The 14251-nt window shown below is 42.2% G+C and overlaps 1 protein-coding gene across 3 annotated transcripts in view; it reads right to left on the bottom strand.

Annotated features, from left to right (window-relative positions):
• LOC138064691 (ras-related protein Rab-27B) overlaps window positions 1-14251 on the bottom strand; it is a 57641-nt gene that overhangs the window by 5564 nt on the left and 37826 nt on the right. For 2 of the 3 annotated variants that reach the window (XM_068928442.1, XM_068928444.1), the window contains exons 2-5: window positions 7078-7249; window positions 4382-4467; window positions 2880-2983; window positions 1302-1425 (exon numbers count right to left, since the gene is read on the bottom strand). In XM_068928442.1, coding sequence (XP_068784543.1) covers window positions 1302-1425; window positions 2880-2983; window positions 4382-4467; window positions 7078-7230 — 467 coding nt within the window. In that variant the 5' untranslated portion in view covers window positions 7231-7249. Of the gene's footprint in view, window positions 1-1301; window positions 1426-2879; window positions 2984-4381; window positions 4468-7077; window positions 7250-8534; window positions 8647-14251 lie in introns of those variants that run through there. The other variant, XM_068928443.1, reaches the window with a different exon arrangement.

Below are 14251 nucleotides of genomic sequence, written 5' to 3'. Positions count from 1 at the left end.
CAGACGCTTGAGTGCTTCAGCTCACCTAGAGCCCAACCACGTGTCCGAGTAAAGATATACTTCCCAATATAAATTAGTCCGCACGCCACAATCTGCAGTTCCTGCAGATCTCTCACTTGCACCTTCAGTACCACTCAGCCTAGTATAAATGCCAGCATTTGCCTGTTCCAAAAACACACCAAGCTTTATTCATTCTCGATATATGAGAACCTACCCAGCTCCGGTTCTTCCCTGCACACTCCGAACTCTGCTCCCTATAAAGAACCTCTGCCAAAACACAACTTGAAAGCCCGCACAGGCTATACAAGCCATTTATGTCCACTATTTTACAGCCACGGTCATTTTTCCTGTATCGTGCCATCGTGATCTGGACGTTTGACGGTTTTGCTTGTTGGTTTCAGCTGATTCACTGGCTGGTGAAACAAAGCTCGCTTAAATTTAAGTTCACCAGAACTAATCTGCTATTTAGCAGCTAGGTACAGCTTTTGCTATTTAGCCCTCAGTGAGAATCTGTCTATTTATAAGCACAACTTAGCTGTAGCTGTAGCTGTTTCCATTCCGAAATCCCATCTGAATCCAAAGGAGTGCCTTCTAATTCTTCTTTTTTAGCAGAGAGGACTACCGATTGCTCCAGCACTTCCAGCACATGAACTGGCGCAAGCTAACTTCTCAGCGTCCCTGTCCTCCTTACCTGCCTGTAGAAAAATCTTACTTTAATACTCTTAAGTCTGATTTGCTTATTACTCCTCACAGTCTCTCAGGCAGTCTTACGCAGCTGGCCCCATCCTCCGTGAGCAATCCCCCCTGTCTAACAATGGTGATTAAAGCAAAAAAATACATTATTTTTGCCCACGTAAGGAGACAGCACTATTTACTAACTACAATACACGGCCAATTCATGCAGTAACAGGACAGCCTGTAAGTGATAATGCTGCAAAGAAATGTGCACACACTCCTGTGTGCACTTGCCCTTGGAATACTCTCTCCTATGTTCTCAGGGCAAGCCAACATCCCAAGACTAGCTTTCTAATAAGAGTGCTTCATTTCAGTCATATTATTCATGCTGTAATATTTTAGTAAAAATATTACACGGTGTCTTCGTCTTCTACCTATTTCCTATTCAAATAGGTTGATCTGAAAGTGTGACAGGTTGGATATCACTATAGGAGATACATTCATGATACTGCAACACCTACAAATCTTAACAGTTTATAAGTATACTTGCAACTGTCTTTGGCAAGTTATCCCCTACACTTACCACAGTTATTAACTAAATTTAGCCTCTGTCATAATTTGCTCACCCATATTTGTCCGCCAGGTCTTTTGCTTGCCTTTCATTTACCTCCCTTTGGTCTGATAAATCAGCTTTATTACCAATCAACACTATATCTGGATTCTCACAATACGCATTGGCTTGCAGCTGACCTAGAAGGAAAAACAAACTGGAGTTTAGAGAATGCTGGAAATGCCTCAGAGCCTAAGATTGTTGACAAATTAATTAGAGGTACCGGAAACAATCCTCTTTCCTCCTCTTCACCCAGTAAAGAAAAAAAGAGAAAAAGGACTGCACCCTCCCGCCAAACCTCCCCGAAAACCTCCACCAACCAGAACTCTCTTATTCAGCAAGATCCACAGGGACACTGTGGAGGGATAAAATAAAATATTCCACATCTGCTACAAACGCATTTCTTTAGAAGTTTGTGACAAAATCTTCTGATGCTTTTTTCTCTTGGGCCTACTCATTGGTTTAAACACAGTTTTTCCCAGTTGAAGATCCAGGCACAAGTACTGTGGGCAGTACTTTTGGCCGGAGCTCTCTGGAAGTGGCGTTAGCCTTGCTAAGGGTCACAATACGTTTGGTTGCTCAGAGTCTGAAAGCCAACTTTGTGCAGACTTCCAAACAAAAACCTCAACGTCCAACTTTAATTAAACCTCAAGGCAGACAGGAAGAAATCACATCCTGCTTTACTAATAGAAAACACACCATAAAACTAACAGCAATATCAAGAGTACATGTGTACAAGTATCTGAAGGGAAGGTGTCGAGAGGATGGGGCCAGACTCTTCTCCGTGGTGCCCAGCGACAGGACAAGAGGCAACGGGCACAAGCTGAAACACAGGAAGTTCCATCTGAACATGAGGAAAAACTTCTTTCCTGTGAGGGTGACTGAGCACTGGAGCAGGTTGCCCAGAGGGGTTGTGGAGTCTCCTTCCCTGGAGATATTCAAAACTCGCCTGGATGTGAACCTGTGCAATATGCTCTAGAGGACCCTGCTTGAGCAGGGAGGTTGGACTAGATGATCTCCAGAGGTCCCCTCCAGCCTCAACCGTTCTGTGATTCTGTGAGTTTCCAAGCTCCTGTATATTAACTAAAATATGGGGTATGCCCAAGGAAGTGAAAAAAAGTTTTCAACAGATTTAATCGGTTGTACCGAATCCAAACAAGATTACCAGGTACATGCCCAAAATAATATACCATGGAAAGAAAGGGTGTGCATCTTTCAAACTTGATGAAGCTTTTGCCCTAAGTCACAGGCCTTCCTTGTCCATGACAATTCGGTGTAGCCCAAATAAGTAATAAGAAGGTACAACGCTCCAGGCAAAATGCACATCCTTCCATCTAGGGCAGACTTTTGGTTTCAGTGGTGCATGCAAAAACAACAAAATCACAGGCATCCCAAAACCCAGTCAAGAACAAATATGTTTTGCAGCACACAGGCTGCAAGTACCTCATTTATGGCTACACAAGACATAACAACTACTTTCTTTGAATGTTTTTCAGTTCACAAACAATGACAGGCATAATGACACCTAGAAGCCTAAAATACACAAGAAAGCTTCAAGTCAACCCATATAGGCAAGCTCTACAGTTCTACTTACTCATCCAATTTCTGACATTTAAGAAGCTCTGTTGACTGGTGAGATCAAACATCAGTAAAAAGCCCATCGCATCTCTGAAAAATGCTGTGGTAAGACTTCGAAATCTGAAGGAAGAGGGGAAAAAAAAGAAAGGAAAAGATAGCTGTATTAATACAAACGGTGCTCTAAAGTTCTGGGTAAACATATTTTTGGCAAGTCTTAATTGAATAAAGGAGACTGAGAGATGGCGTAAAGCTATTCTGAATCATTTGTGCAAAAATTCCATTAAAAATATCTTGAAATAGAAAGAGTCTGTATGATTTAGTGGACATATGCTCCCATGGAAGCAAAATCCATGACCTTCATCTTAGCTATGATGTATCACATCAGTCGATAGTTCTTAATCAGAGGGTGTTAGTAATCTACCAGAGGAAGCTCATATGTGAGAATATAAACACTGCTGGTGACTAACCTATTGCTTCAAATTCTGCCTGTCTGATTTAACTGGAAAAAAAAAAAATCACAGAGTCAAAAAAAGTTTAGAAAAGAAAAAAGATGCAGAAGCATTTAATGCATCACAGGCCACAGTGACAGAAGCGGTTTCAACTGCTGAGATGACACACACTTAGTTGATGGATGCACATTGCCTAATACAGCAAGTATTAAAGACAACCGCAAAGGAAGAGTAGCTGGCTACTCTCGTGTTTTTGATTGCTCAGTGGGAAGCCCAGCTAACAGGGGAAGGTAACCTTATTTACAGGGTACGTGTGCACTCTGTAAGCAGACCTGAACGAAACGTTTAATAAGCGTACGTTCACAATTACATGATTTACAGGCTTTTTACAAAGCCATGAAACTGGATGAAACTACAGTCCGTGAAACTACAACTTTGTTTGTCACCAAAAGGTCACAAACCTGTGCAAATTAGACTTTGCATGAATGCTTTAGTCTGCCACTCTTCAGTCACTAACGCACCGCAAGGAGATGCGAACTGCATTTAAGTCTCCTGTCGACGGACGACATCAGGACTAACGTGGGACAACCAAACACACTATGAGAGCAAAAGTCAGTGCGTTTGATGGTACAGAACTGCCAAGGGAAACTAAAGAAAGCAGTATACACAGTTCTCCTTTTACAAACTAATAGGATCAAAAAACCACAAGAATAGGATAATTAGGTAAATTATACAGTCTCTTCTAGAGGATATTAACAACATATTAGGAAGCCAAAAAATAGTACAAAACAAAAAACCCCAGTGAACCCCGTGTATGCCAGAAATGAGGGCTGTGCTGTGCTGAGGCAGGCAACAGACTTCTTTTAATTCCTTCCTGTCCTGTTCTTGGAGATTCTCTGATCACTGCACCAAAGCCGTGCCCGAAAAACGTGATTTCTGACGTATATGTTTGTTGTCCCAAAATAACAAGATTTTTGAGTTTTATTCCCCCTCAGCAGGTTAATGGTTTATTTAGAAATGCAAAAAAGTTGATTTCCAATGAACTGTTCAGAATTGCTGAACTCATTACCTTTCCTGTCCGGCTGTGTCCCAAAGCTGGAGATGTACCTTAAAGGCTTTTCCCGGAGATCCATTTGGTCCTCTGCTATTGTATACCTAAAAAAGAGAGTCAAATCAGTAAAACAGCAGAGCTGATCCTGAAATCCGTCGCTCGCATCATAGTCTTTGTGCAAGAACTAAGCAACAAGCGGAAAAAGTTCAGTCCTTAACTTAAAGCTGATTCTTACTACTAAAAGCCACTTCAGAGGAAGGCTTGTAATAACATTTAAAAACCCAGAAGCCACATGAAACGTCTGTGAAAGTGGCTCTTTAAAGATAACTTGGCCATATTCAGTACTTCAAATGAGATCCAACTCTGTAAAAGTTGGTACACCAGTGGGCTGAGCAAGCTTTCTACATGCAACTTCATTGCTGTTCTTATGAATTTTATAGGTGGCTGCCAGGATTAACCTCTACTACAAAGAAATATTTTTTTTCCTCATTAATTCCTGTTCAACATTAACGACCTCCTTACTAACTGGGATTGCAAACTCATAGTGCTTAACCAATGGCACTTTTGCTGGGGCTCAATTCGTTATCAAAAAAGAAACGGTGTGTAAACTAACTGATATACTTAAAGTCAGTGGGAGAAAAACAAATATGATCCGTTTTTGTTATCTGGGCTCACTTAGCAGATTCTTAGCAACTTTTACAAGCAGGTAAACATAGATCTTGGCATTTAGATCAAGACAACATGGATTTTATGGACATGGCTTTATCCAGAGGCTCTGCAGGCCTTCCCTGCCCTCCCTGGGCTGTAAAATACAGCATTTAGTTATCCTGCACAAACAAATCAGTATTAACTGGGCATTGGATTAGACGACTTCTGGAAGTCCTTTCCAACCTAAATTATTCTATGGTTCTATAGACTTGTTTAAATTGTCATAATTTCAGCATGTAGCTTCTGACTGCAACTCACTTTTCCTTCCTTTGGGGCAAGTGCCAGATCTCAAAATCAGATATGAAGAAATGGATCAACCACACCGAGTTTTGTAAATTAAATAGGTTTGCTGGAGCATCTTCCTGTAATATTTCGCAACATAAACAGGGAATCAGATAAGGTCACTTTTTAAAGTGACTCTTATACAACAGAAAACCACACATTTAACCTTTAAAATCTCTTTCTTAAGAGATAGTTTATTCCAACAGACCTTCAAGATGTTTCAAAGCTGGTAATTTCACGTAAGACATAGTTTCGCCTACCCTTATAAAACATCCTACCCCAAAAACATATTGTAACGGAAGAGTTACTGCAGAAATCTGACTGCAATCTTTAGCAGAAAAGTTCAGCCCTCTCGACTGAATCCAGCGTCGCCGTTCAGAGCACTTTAATGAGCCTCTGAGCAGTCAGAGAAAGAGCAATTTGCACGTTCAGACATTTCTTCGCGATAAAAATAAGCGTTAATATTCTACTCTTATTACCTCAGTGGAATCTAACAGGGAGGAGAACGAACCAGATTCCGACTTGTGCATCACATTTAACTGGCCTGAACTTACCTAATGCCGACTCTGGGGAATTTAAGATAAAATCCAGATCTGAGGTTCTTGCACTCTACCTAAGGCCTAAGGATGAATTTTCTAGTACTGCAGAGCTACAACCATCGCGTTGCAATTGTCAGGTTCCCTAGGGACCCCACCACCCCTAGAGAGCGCCCTGACCAGAGCGCACGCAGATACGCTGACCCGGTTCAAGCAGGGGACCAAGGCATGCACAAATTACACCTGAACCCCCCCCAGGCGGGTTGATATTGCCAAGACATTTGCTTTCAGTCAGCTATTTCGAAACTGGGAAATATTTTAATAACAAATATCGCGAATGACTTTTAGGTCTTGCATTAACCTGACGAAGGGCTGAAAAGCGCTTAGTTTTGTTCAAAGCAAACAGCATAAAGTTTTGTCAGAACTGCAGAGCTTTTCTCGGGTCAAAGGATTAGCTTTTAACACATCCCCCTCGCCAGGCTGAAAAACTCTCGATAAGCAGCGGCTCCTATGCCAGTTAGTCCCCTCTGGATTGTCAAGACTTACAAACGCTTTTCATGCAAAACTCTTGAAGTATTTCACCTAAGGTAAAAAGCAGCAAATTTAAACAGGTCCCCGTCTTTGAACTGGGGAAGTATTTACAACTTTCACCAAGGAAATGTCTAAAATCACTGTCCAGGGTCTCATATCTTCGATTTATTACGCTTTTACAGTTTCAGCAAAGCACAGTTGTGACTATTAGAAAGTTGAATTTTTAGTTCAACTATTTCTAGTTCCTTCACTAGCGTGCTGTGTGGTCTGGAAATAAGTTGAAGCCTCTGCACTTCTACTGGTTTGCATCTTTTCTATTTAATTATGAGTTTTGGGGCGAGGGTTATTTTTAGTCTCAAACAGATCTCATTCGCTAGCACTGTGCAACTCTGCTCTCGGAAAGATCCTTTAATAACAACATATAACAAACCAGTGCACCCTCAAACAACAGCATAAGGATAATGGCATCTTTCCCTTTTACCCAGTTCTTAATTATGACTTGTTTGAGCCAAAACCTAGACCAGGAAAAGCATTATCAACACGTGCTACATCCTACAATAAGAGAAGCAGTATGTATTTACATACAATTTGTCCTCAGTAAAAATGAAGAAAAAAGAAAAAAAAAACAGCAGACATTATTCGTCTGAGACAACTTACCACTCGTTTTTCCCGAAAATCTATCCCTACTGTCGTGATGAATTTTGGATTAAATTTGTTATCAGTATATCTGTACAGGAACGTTGTTTTTCCAACCCCAGAGTCTCCGAGGGCCAGGAGTTTGATCAGATAATCATAGTCTCCATCAGTCATAGTGCTAATTTTTAGGAACCTACGCAAAGAGGAGAAAAAATGGATTTAAAAAAAAAAACCCAAACCCCTTTCTGTTTGTTTCTGCTTCATTTATATTTTTGTCCATTGAAATGCTGCTGCCTGTAATCAAGGTTACAAGTTACGTTTGCGTACTTGCTAATGGAAAGAAGCAGTAAAACTCGTAATTTCAGTTCAGGCGACGTGGTAATGCAATTCACACTTTCAGTTTTTTAGATAGGATTGGAAGCTTAGACTGAGAGAGCTTGGGACAAAAATTTTATTTTTGTTCTGAACACTGCTGTAAGGCTGTTTTAAAATGAGCACAGATATGAGACAGAGGGCTAAATCTTCCTACTCAAACTATTCTGAGTTTCAAGAAAAAGGGAAATGCGGAAACAAGCCTGAAAAGGGAAACCCAACCATGGCCCACGTTCTGGCATGCTGCCAAGAAGAGTCCCCGCAGACAGCTCAACGCATGAGAACTCTGTTCTTTTCCAGGTTAGCTAGACTCCCATCAGGGAAATTGGACATGCTTTTACATACTTCCAAGACCGGGTGTCTCCTACAAACGCATGAGCTATGTGATCTTCTCTGCCCAATTCAGAAAGCTTTGTTGTTCTTGACAGCCACCTTAAGGACACCAGGATGCCAGTTTCTTTTAGGGATTTGCTGTAGAATCTGGAGGCTCTGTCACATGAAACACTCCTTTAGACTGTGGGCTTATTCTCTGCAAAGGCTGTAAAATATTGCTGATACTATGAAAAAAATCATTTGGGCCGCAGAAAAGAGTTGCCAGACAGGACAAGAATCAGTGAGAAAAGGTCATTAATGGTGTCACCATTCGGCACTACCAAAGGACAGCAGTGGCCAACAGGTCATGCCCCAAGGAGATTCCAGAAATTTTGTTCTGTAGAAAATATATTATTTTCTTATTTCAAAGGCATTATTGCTATTCTAATTTGATCATGTACAAATTTAATGACAGTCTCCCCCCACCCTCAACCCCAACAAAATTTGAGTTAGGCACTTCATTGCAAGAAGTTCACCTGATGATTATTAAACTTCAGTGTTCTGCAGTCAAATAGGGGCAAAATTCACCCTTCCGTAAAGATGAACGGATCAGGTCTGAAATTTCAAGTGACACTAACAGGAAGCAGGGATCCAAACAAAGCACTTAGTAGACAGATTTTAGTTAGGGAAACCCTAACTAGCAGCAATATGGATCGCGTCGCAACTGGCTGCAGCCACTGAATCCGTCCCGTAGCTCCCAGATGCCCAGTCCTTCCAAAGTCACAGCTACTCACGAGCTCTCATCTACTTGTGAGCTGCCCAGCTGGAGGCCGGCTGACGTCCACAGGCACACATTCGCAACAGAGAGCGCCCACAAGATGGCAGCCAGAAGAAGGATTCAATGAGAACATAGGGTTGACCGTGGCGATCCAGGACAGGGCTCAGCCATCTCTCTGCACTCCACCAGCCTCTTTTATCCCTTCTATTCTCCCAAGTCTGGTCCTCCCCAAGCCACCTTGATCCCTCCTTTTCCCCACTCTTGGTCCTCCCCTAAATGTCCCATAATAAGTCTCATGCATTTCCCAAATCCCCTTATAAGATCCTGTAATACGTTCGACACGATCCCCAAACAGTCTTCGCCCTGCATGCCGTAATGAGTGCTCTGCCCTTGAAGGCAATAATCCTCCCCAGTTTGCATGGCTTTCTGGGAGGAGTGTTTCTTTGGGTGCCTCCTCTTGGTGGCTTTCACAGCAGGGACTACAGGCTAGCTGATCTCCCTTGATGGTTTTAGGAGTAGCCGGTTCGACGTGCCCAGTTTTTACTGATTCACTCACATGTCCCCTCGTTCCTCCGCTCCTCAGAGAGCCCGTGTTTAGCGTGATTGGGCATCAGTCACATAACCCGATACAAGACTGAAAGACCAGACTGGCAAGGACCATTTTCAGAGTCCAAGTTCTAAACAGCATTTCGTGAAATTATCAGGGCTATGTATTTTTTTATCTTGAAAAAAATGCGTTCCCCCCACCCCAAAAAACCACTAAAGACGTAGAGCAAGCAATTATCCAAAGGTCACTGTTAATATAAGGAAAAAGCTCAAATACAGTTTATTTGCGAGTAAAACTGGTTGAGTGCACATCTGATCTGTTCTGTGAAGCACATAGCAAAAAACCACCCGCAATCCAATGTTGCAGATACTAACCAGAGGTGAAGAAGAAAGAAAAGCAGATAGCAAACCCATAGCGTGGGTTCAACCCTGTTCCTCAGTTAAGTTGCTTTTTTTATTGCAAGTCAATCTATTTTCTGTAGGCCAGTAGTAATCACTTAAGAGCAGTGAATGTCCTCAAAAAAACCCACAAATGCTTACACTCATTCTACAGTACTTTTAGGGTGTTTTCCATATGTAGCAGTAAACAAGACCAGCAAATCCTACCTTATTAAGCACTTGTAAAACAAACATACATGTCAGGAATTACAGGGTAACGTAAATTCACACAAAGAGGAACATCAGATCTGCCAGGCCTGCTTCACGCCCCAAGCAGAAGTTCCTCGAGGCAAATATACACAGTAGCAACAATTTCTGTGGGATTTTCACGGCCCCACGCAACGGTTGCCGACCTGCCGAGTCAAGTGACACAATCTCTTTGGAAGGGAAAGCGAGATAGGCATGAGGGACAATTTCCAGCCTTTGGTTGCACTTCGCAGCTCCTCTCAGCTGGCCACCTCGATAGACTGGCTGTTTGCAGGAACATTCAGCCTCCCACTAACAGACACGTTCCTCCTCCCCCCAAACCATTATACCCTGTACGCCAGCACGAACTTCTCTGAGAATCACCCACAAAACATTCAACATCTGGTATGCATCAAAACCATTCCCCTTTTCGGCATGACCTGTGCAATCAAATATGACTTTGTTGATTATTCTTAACAAACGTTCTTAACTAGTTTTGTAGAGAGAACATTCATCGGATTTTTTTTTACTGGCTTGGCCAAATCTTCTACTACAGGAGAAGAGCAGCCTTTCACCAAAGAGGTGGGTGGCTTCCCTAGAATTATCAGCACCTTCAACATTCATCACTTTTTCTTATTTATTTTTTATTCCTCCATGCCTAGTCTCAGTCAATCTCAACTGGATTTAATCTGTAATCCTGGTGCTTCTGCACTTGGAGAACAAACTTGAAATTAGCACTAGCTGGAATACAGCTCTCTTAACACATAGGAAAATTAAAAATTAATACCGCTGAAATAAATGCCCTTGGTATGCAGCAACAAGACCTCACAAGAAGAGGGTGATTTTTTTCCATCTCAACATAACAGAAAGGCACTACCCAAGGCATCTAGCTCTAAAGGGAAAAGTCCTCGTGTCTCGCCTCAGACCTGCTCAGGTCCCTCTACGATTTCCATGCTGGTCTCCCTGTCTGAGATGAGGACCATAACCACCAGCCTACTGGCTGCTTGGAAAGAGGGCAATTGCCCTCCTTCCCTTTACCAACGTTTTCATTAACGGTGTCTTTCCACAAGATGTTTCAAACTTGATAGGTTTCTCTTCTACCAGAGAAAAATAAAACAAAACAGAAAACCCCAACCAGCTCTTAAGTGTTAAAAGCAGCTCTACTATGAAAATTGTGGCAAACTATGAACGTTTCACTCTCCTCCCCTCCAATGAGACCCTCGCTATTGTTTCTAACAAAACCAAAATACCTTCCAAACACAACCAACTTGATATTTGAGTCTAGCAAACTGAGTTGGGCAGGAAGAGGAGGATTCAATAGCATTACACTGCCTCCCAGCAGCGCCTCCTGAGCTGCCAGCGGTGGCCAGCGGGTCACAGCTCTCTCTGGTCGCAAGAGATCAGAAGTTCCCCTGGACTGAAGGCAAAGAAAGCATCCTAGTTTTAATACAAACGCGCCATCAGCCTTCATGGTCAGTGTTGTTTTAGTCCAAACATAAAACTCTCGTTAGTTACTGTATTCACTTTATTAGTGTTTGCTATTAAATTCTACGGGGGGAAGGAAAGGGGACGTATGTGAGAAACGGACCTGTAAAGATATTTATTCACCCACATGAAATGCCTTGACAATGAAGAAGCTGGAATTATATGAAACACAAGCTAGCTGACGTTCTCTTTTACTTAGTTCTCAATACACTGATTCTTAATATATTTTGCTTTTTTCAACATATTGAATGAACATCCATTCTATTCAGACCTCTGTATTGTGACTGATTACTGCGGCATCAGCCCAGGAAGCCGTGGGTCAAATTCCATTGACGTAAACTCCTATTTGTGTCAGTACAAGTCCTTAATTTCCATCAGAATAAAACCTATCTTCTTGGGTATTTAAATTAAGAAGCACTGAGCTGCTTTGACTAAAACGGAGAACTAAGCCCATTCTGACCATCCTATATTTCAACAGCTTTAAGGATACAAAAGCTGGCCGTGTACTGAGCAGTTTCATTGTACGCCATGCGTATCTTTGACAGATATAGTCACCCAGAGAGGCAGGACAAGCTTTTGAGAAATGTATTTTCTGATGGCAAAGGAGTCAAGAATTTAGAGAAGAAGTCCCGTCGGCTGCCAGCTTTGCCCTGGCTGCCTGGCGCTGTGCTCCGCAGAGGAAGGCCAGGGCACCGCCACAGAAATTAATTCAGTACCTTCCACGTTTTCCAGCATAACTCAAGCTCACCACAGGGCTCTGCGCAGACAGAAAGAACAGTTCCCCCCTCTTCACGTAGCTCATCAGAAGTTTGAGGATTATTAAAATCAAAATTTTTATCGTCCACATAAAAACTGTTCTTTGGATATTTCATTCGATAAATCAGAAAAAAGGAAGGCATCTTGGGAAGTGATTTCCCCCCCCCCCACTTGACTGTTACGAAATATTAATTTGAGACTGGGCACCAGGCCCAAACATCCATGTTCTTTGGAGTTGCAACTTCTCCTTGCCATGTAGCACGCACATGCAAATGTGCAGAGATGAATATTCAGAATTTACTCCATCTGTAAACATTGAGCAAAATACACATCAGACTAGTATGATTAAAAACCTATTTTTGTAAGTCTGTCACGAGGAAGCACTTGGCACTTCTATTCCTAGCATCAGCTGCCTCTCCAGAACATTTCTGCACGTTTGCACGATGGGTTCTATACGCAGTTCAGCCTTTCTGCAACTCCAGCGTTAACCAAAGCAGTCGCTCCCTGCCATCATGGCTGCGTAATTCTCGATTCAGAACCAATGTCTCCTGGCGACATTACGCTGACTTCACTGTCTTCATTCTGTATGCCGGACAGGGAAGTAAAACTGCGTTATACTGGACAAAGGTTTTTTTGCCACCAAATAAATTCGTCCTACCAAGGTGAAACAGCCAGCGTGGTTCGCTAGCTGACGGAGGTTGGATAAGCACCCTGCGGAAAAGGTCGCGTGCGCAGGGCTTCAACCGACTAGACCCATCCACTTCCATCGCATTTTCCTAAGCGTCTTAACACTCTCAGAGTGCTCGTAGTTCCGCAAACTAAGTTCCTGTTCCACAGGAAATTTTGCCATTTAATTTCATTTAGAAGGAAAGAGTTAAAATTACTACTTATTACTAATAATTACTTTTAGATAAGCATCTAAACTTGGTTTTAAATGTGCCTGTAATTAACTGCGTTTGACAATTCTGAATGTCTCCATTTGCTTTATGACAGATGTTAACTTAAATAAATAACACGTAACATAAAAAATATACCCCATAATGCTTGAAATAAAGTTAGGTTCTTAAATGAAGTAGGTTTGGGGCTTTTCTTAAAGAAAAAAAAAATATTTCAACACAATTTCTAATAGTGAAAATCTACAAAACACTTCAAAATTTTCTATTAAAAAAGTTACTAACAAGGCATTTTAAGAAAAGAATAACAGAATCACAGAATCGTTTAGGTTGGATGGGACCTCTGGAGATCATCTAGTCCAACCTCCCTGCTCAAGCAGGGTCCTCTAGAGCATATTGCCCAGGATCACATCCAGACGGGTTTTGAATATCTCCAGTGAAGGAGACTCCACTACCTCTCTGGGCAACCTGTTCCAATGCTCTGTCACCCTCACAGTGAAGAAGTTTTTCCTCAGGTTCAGATGGAACTGCCTGTGGTTCATACTTCCTTTTACTCAACTCTAATTTTAAATGTCTCAGTAGATCAAGCTACTGCAGAGAAACACCCCTGGGCTGTAATGTGAAAGTCTTGTATTGTTAAGACAAAGCAACTCAATTCAGGATCGTCCATGATAATACTGGAGAAAAAGCCCTGTACCCGACTTCTTAACTTTCAAGCTCCCACCATCTGTGATCTTGAGGGCATTTATGGGTTTGAAGTTGTAATACATCCTATGCTAATTAATTTTGTCATAAGTGGGTCACTGCTGCAGACCATCCACAGTGAGGACACCCAGCACACGTCCTTCTTTTCTCCTGCTTTCCGTCCGGCAATATGGAATCCACCTGGAAGCACACCAAGGGTGGTGGATCTCTTCTTCAAGCTGCCAAAAAATATTTTCTTCCGCTTCTAGCCTGGATAGAAGCTCCCTGCAGCCACGGAGATTGCACGCTCCCCAGCACGCCTTAGGGAGGCTTTCCTAACACGAATAGCAGTGTCAGACATGTGGGCAACCAGAGCGGGAAAGATAACATGGCAGGAGACAATCTCCCCCTTCAGCAAATAGGTAATCCCTAACCAAGGGTGGTCTTCTCCAGTGAGCGCACCAACCCCTTGTGCCAACCGTCCTCCCCAAGATGCAAGGACCCGTTTGAATAAGCCTGATTTAAAAAACACTTTTTTTTTTTTATGTCTTGGCAGGTAAGATTGCCATCTAGACCAGAAGCAGCTTCTTGCTTCTTGGTTGATTATTTTGTTCTATCCCAATGTAATGTTCTCTAACTACAGCGTAAGAGATTATTTAAAAACGTGGCACTTGTCAGCAGATCCTCCAGAGAGCACTGTCTTGATATAGCTTCAAATAAATCAACCTAACCTTAAGACATTTAG

This window comes from Struthio camelus, chromosome Z (genome assembly GCF_040807025.1).
Source record: "Struthio camelus isolate bStrCam1 chromosome Z, bStrCam1.hap1, whole genome shotgun sequence".
In the NCBI taxonomy this organism is placed as follows: Eukaryota; Metazoa; Chordata; class Aves; order Struthioniformes; family Struthionidae; genus Struthio; species Struthio camelus.
The sequence above is the reverse complement of the archived record's forward strand: the minus strand, read 5'-3'. Positions and strand labels throughout refer to the sequence as shown.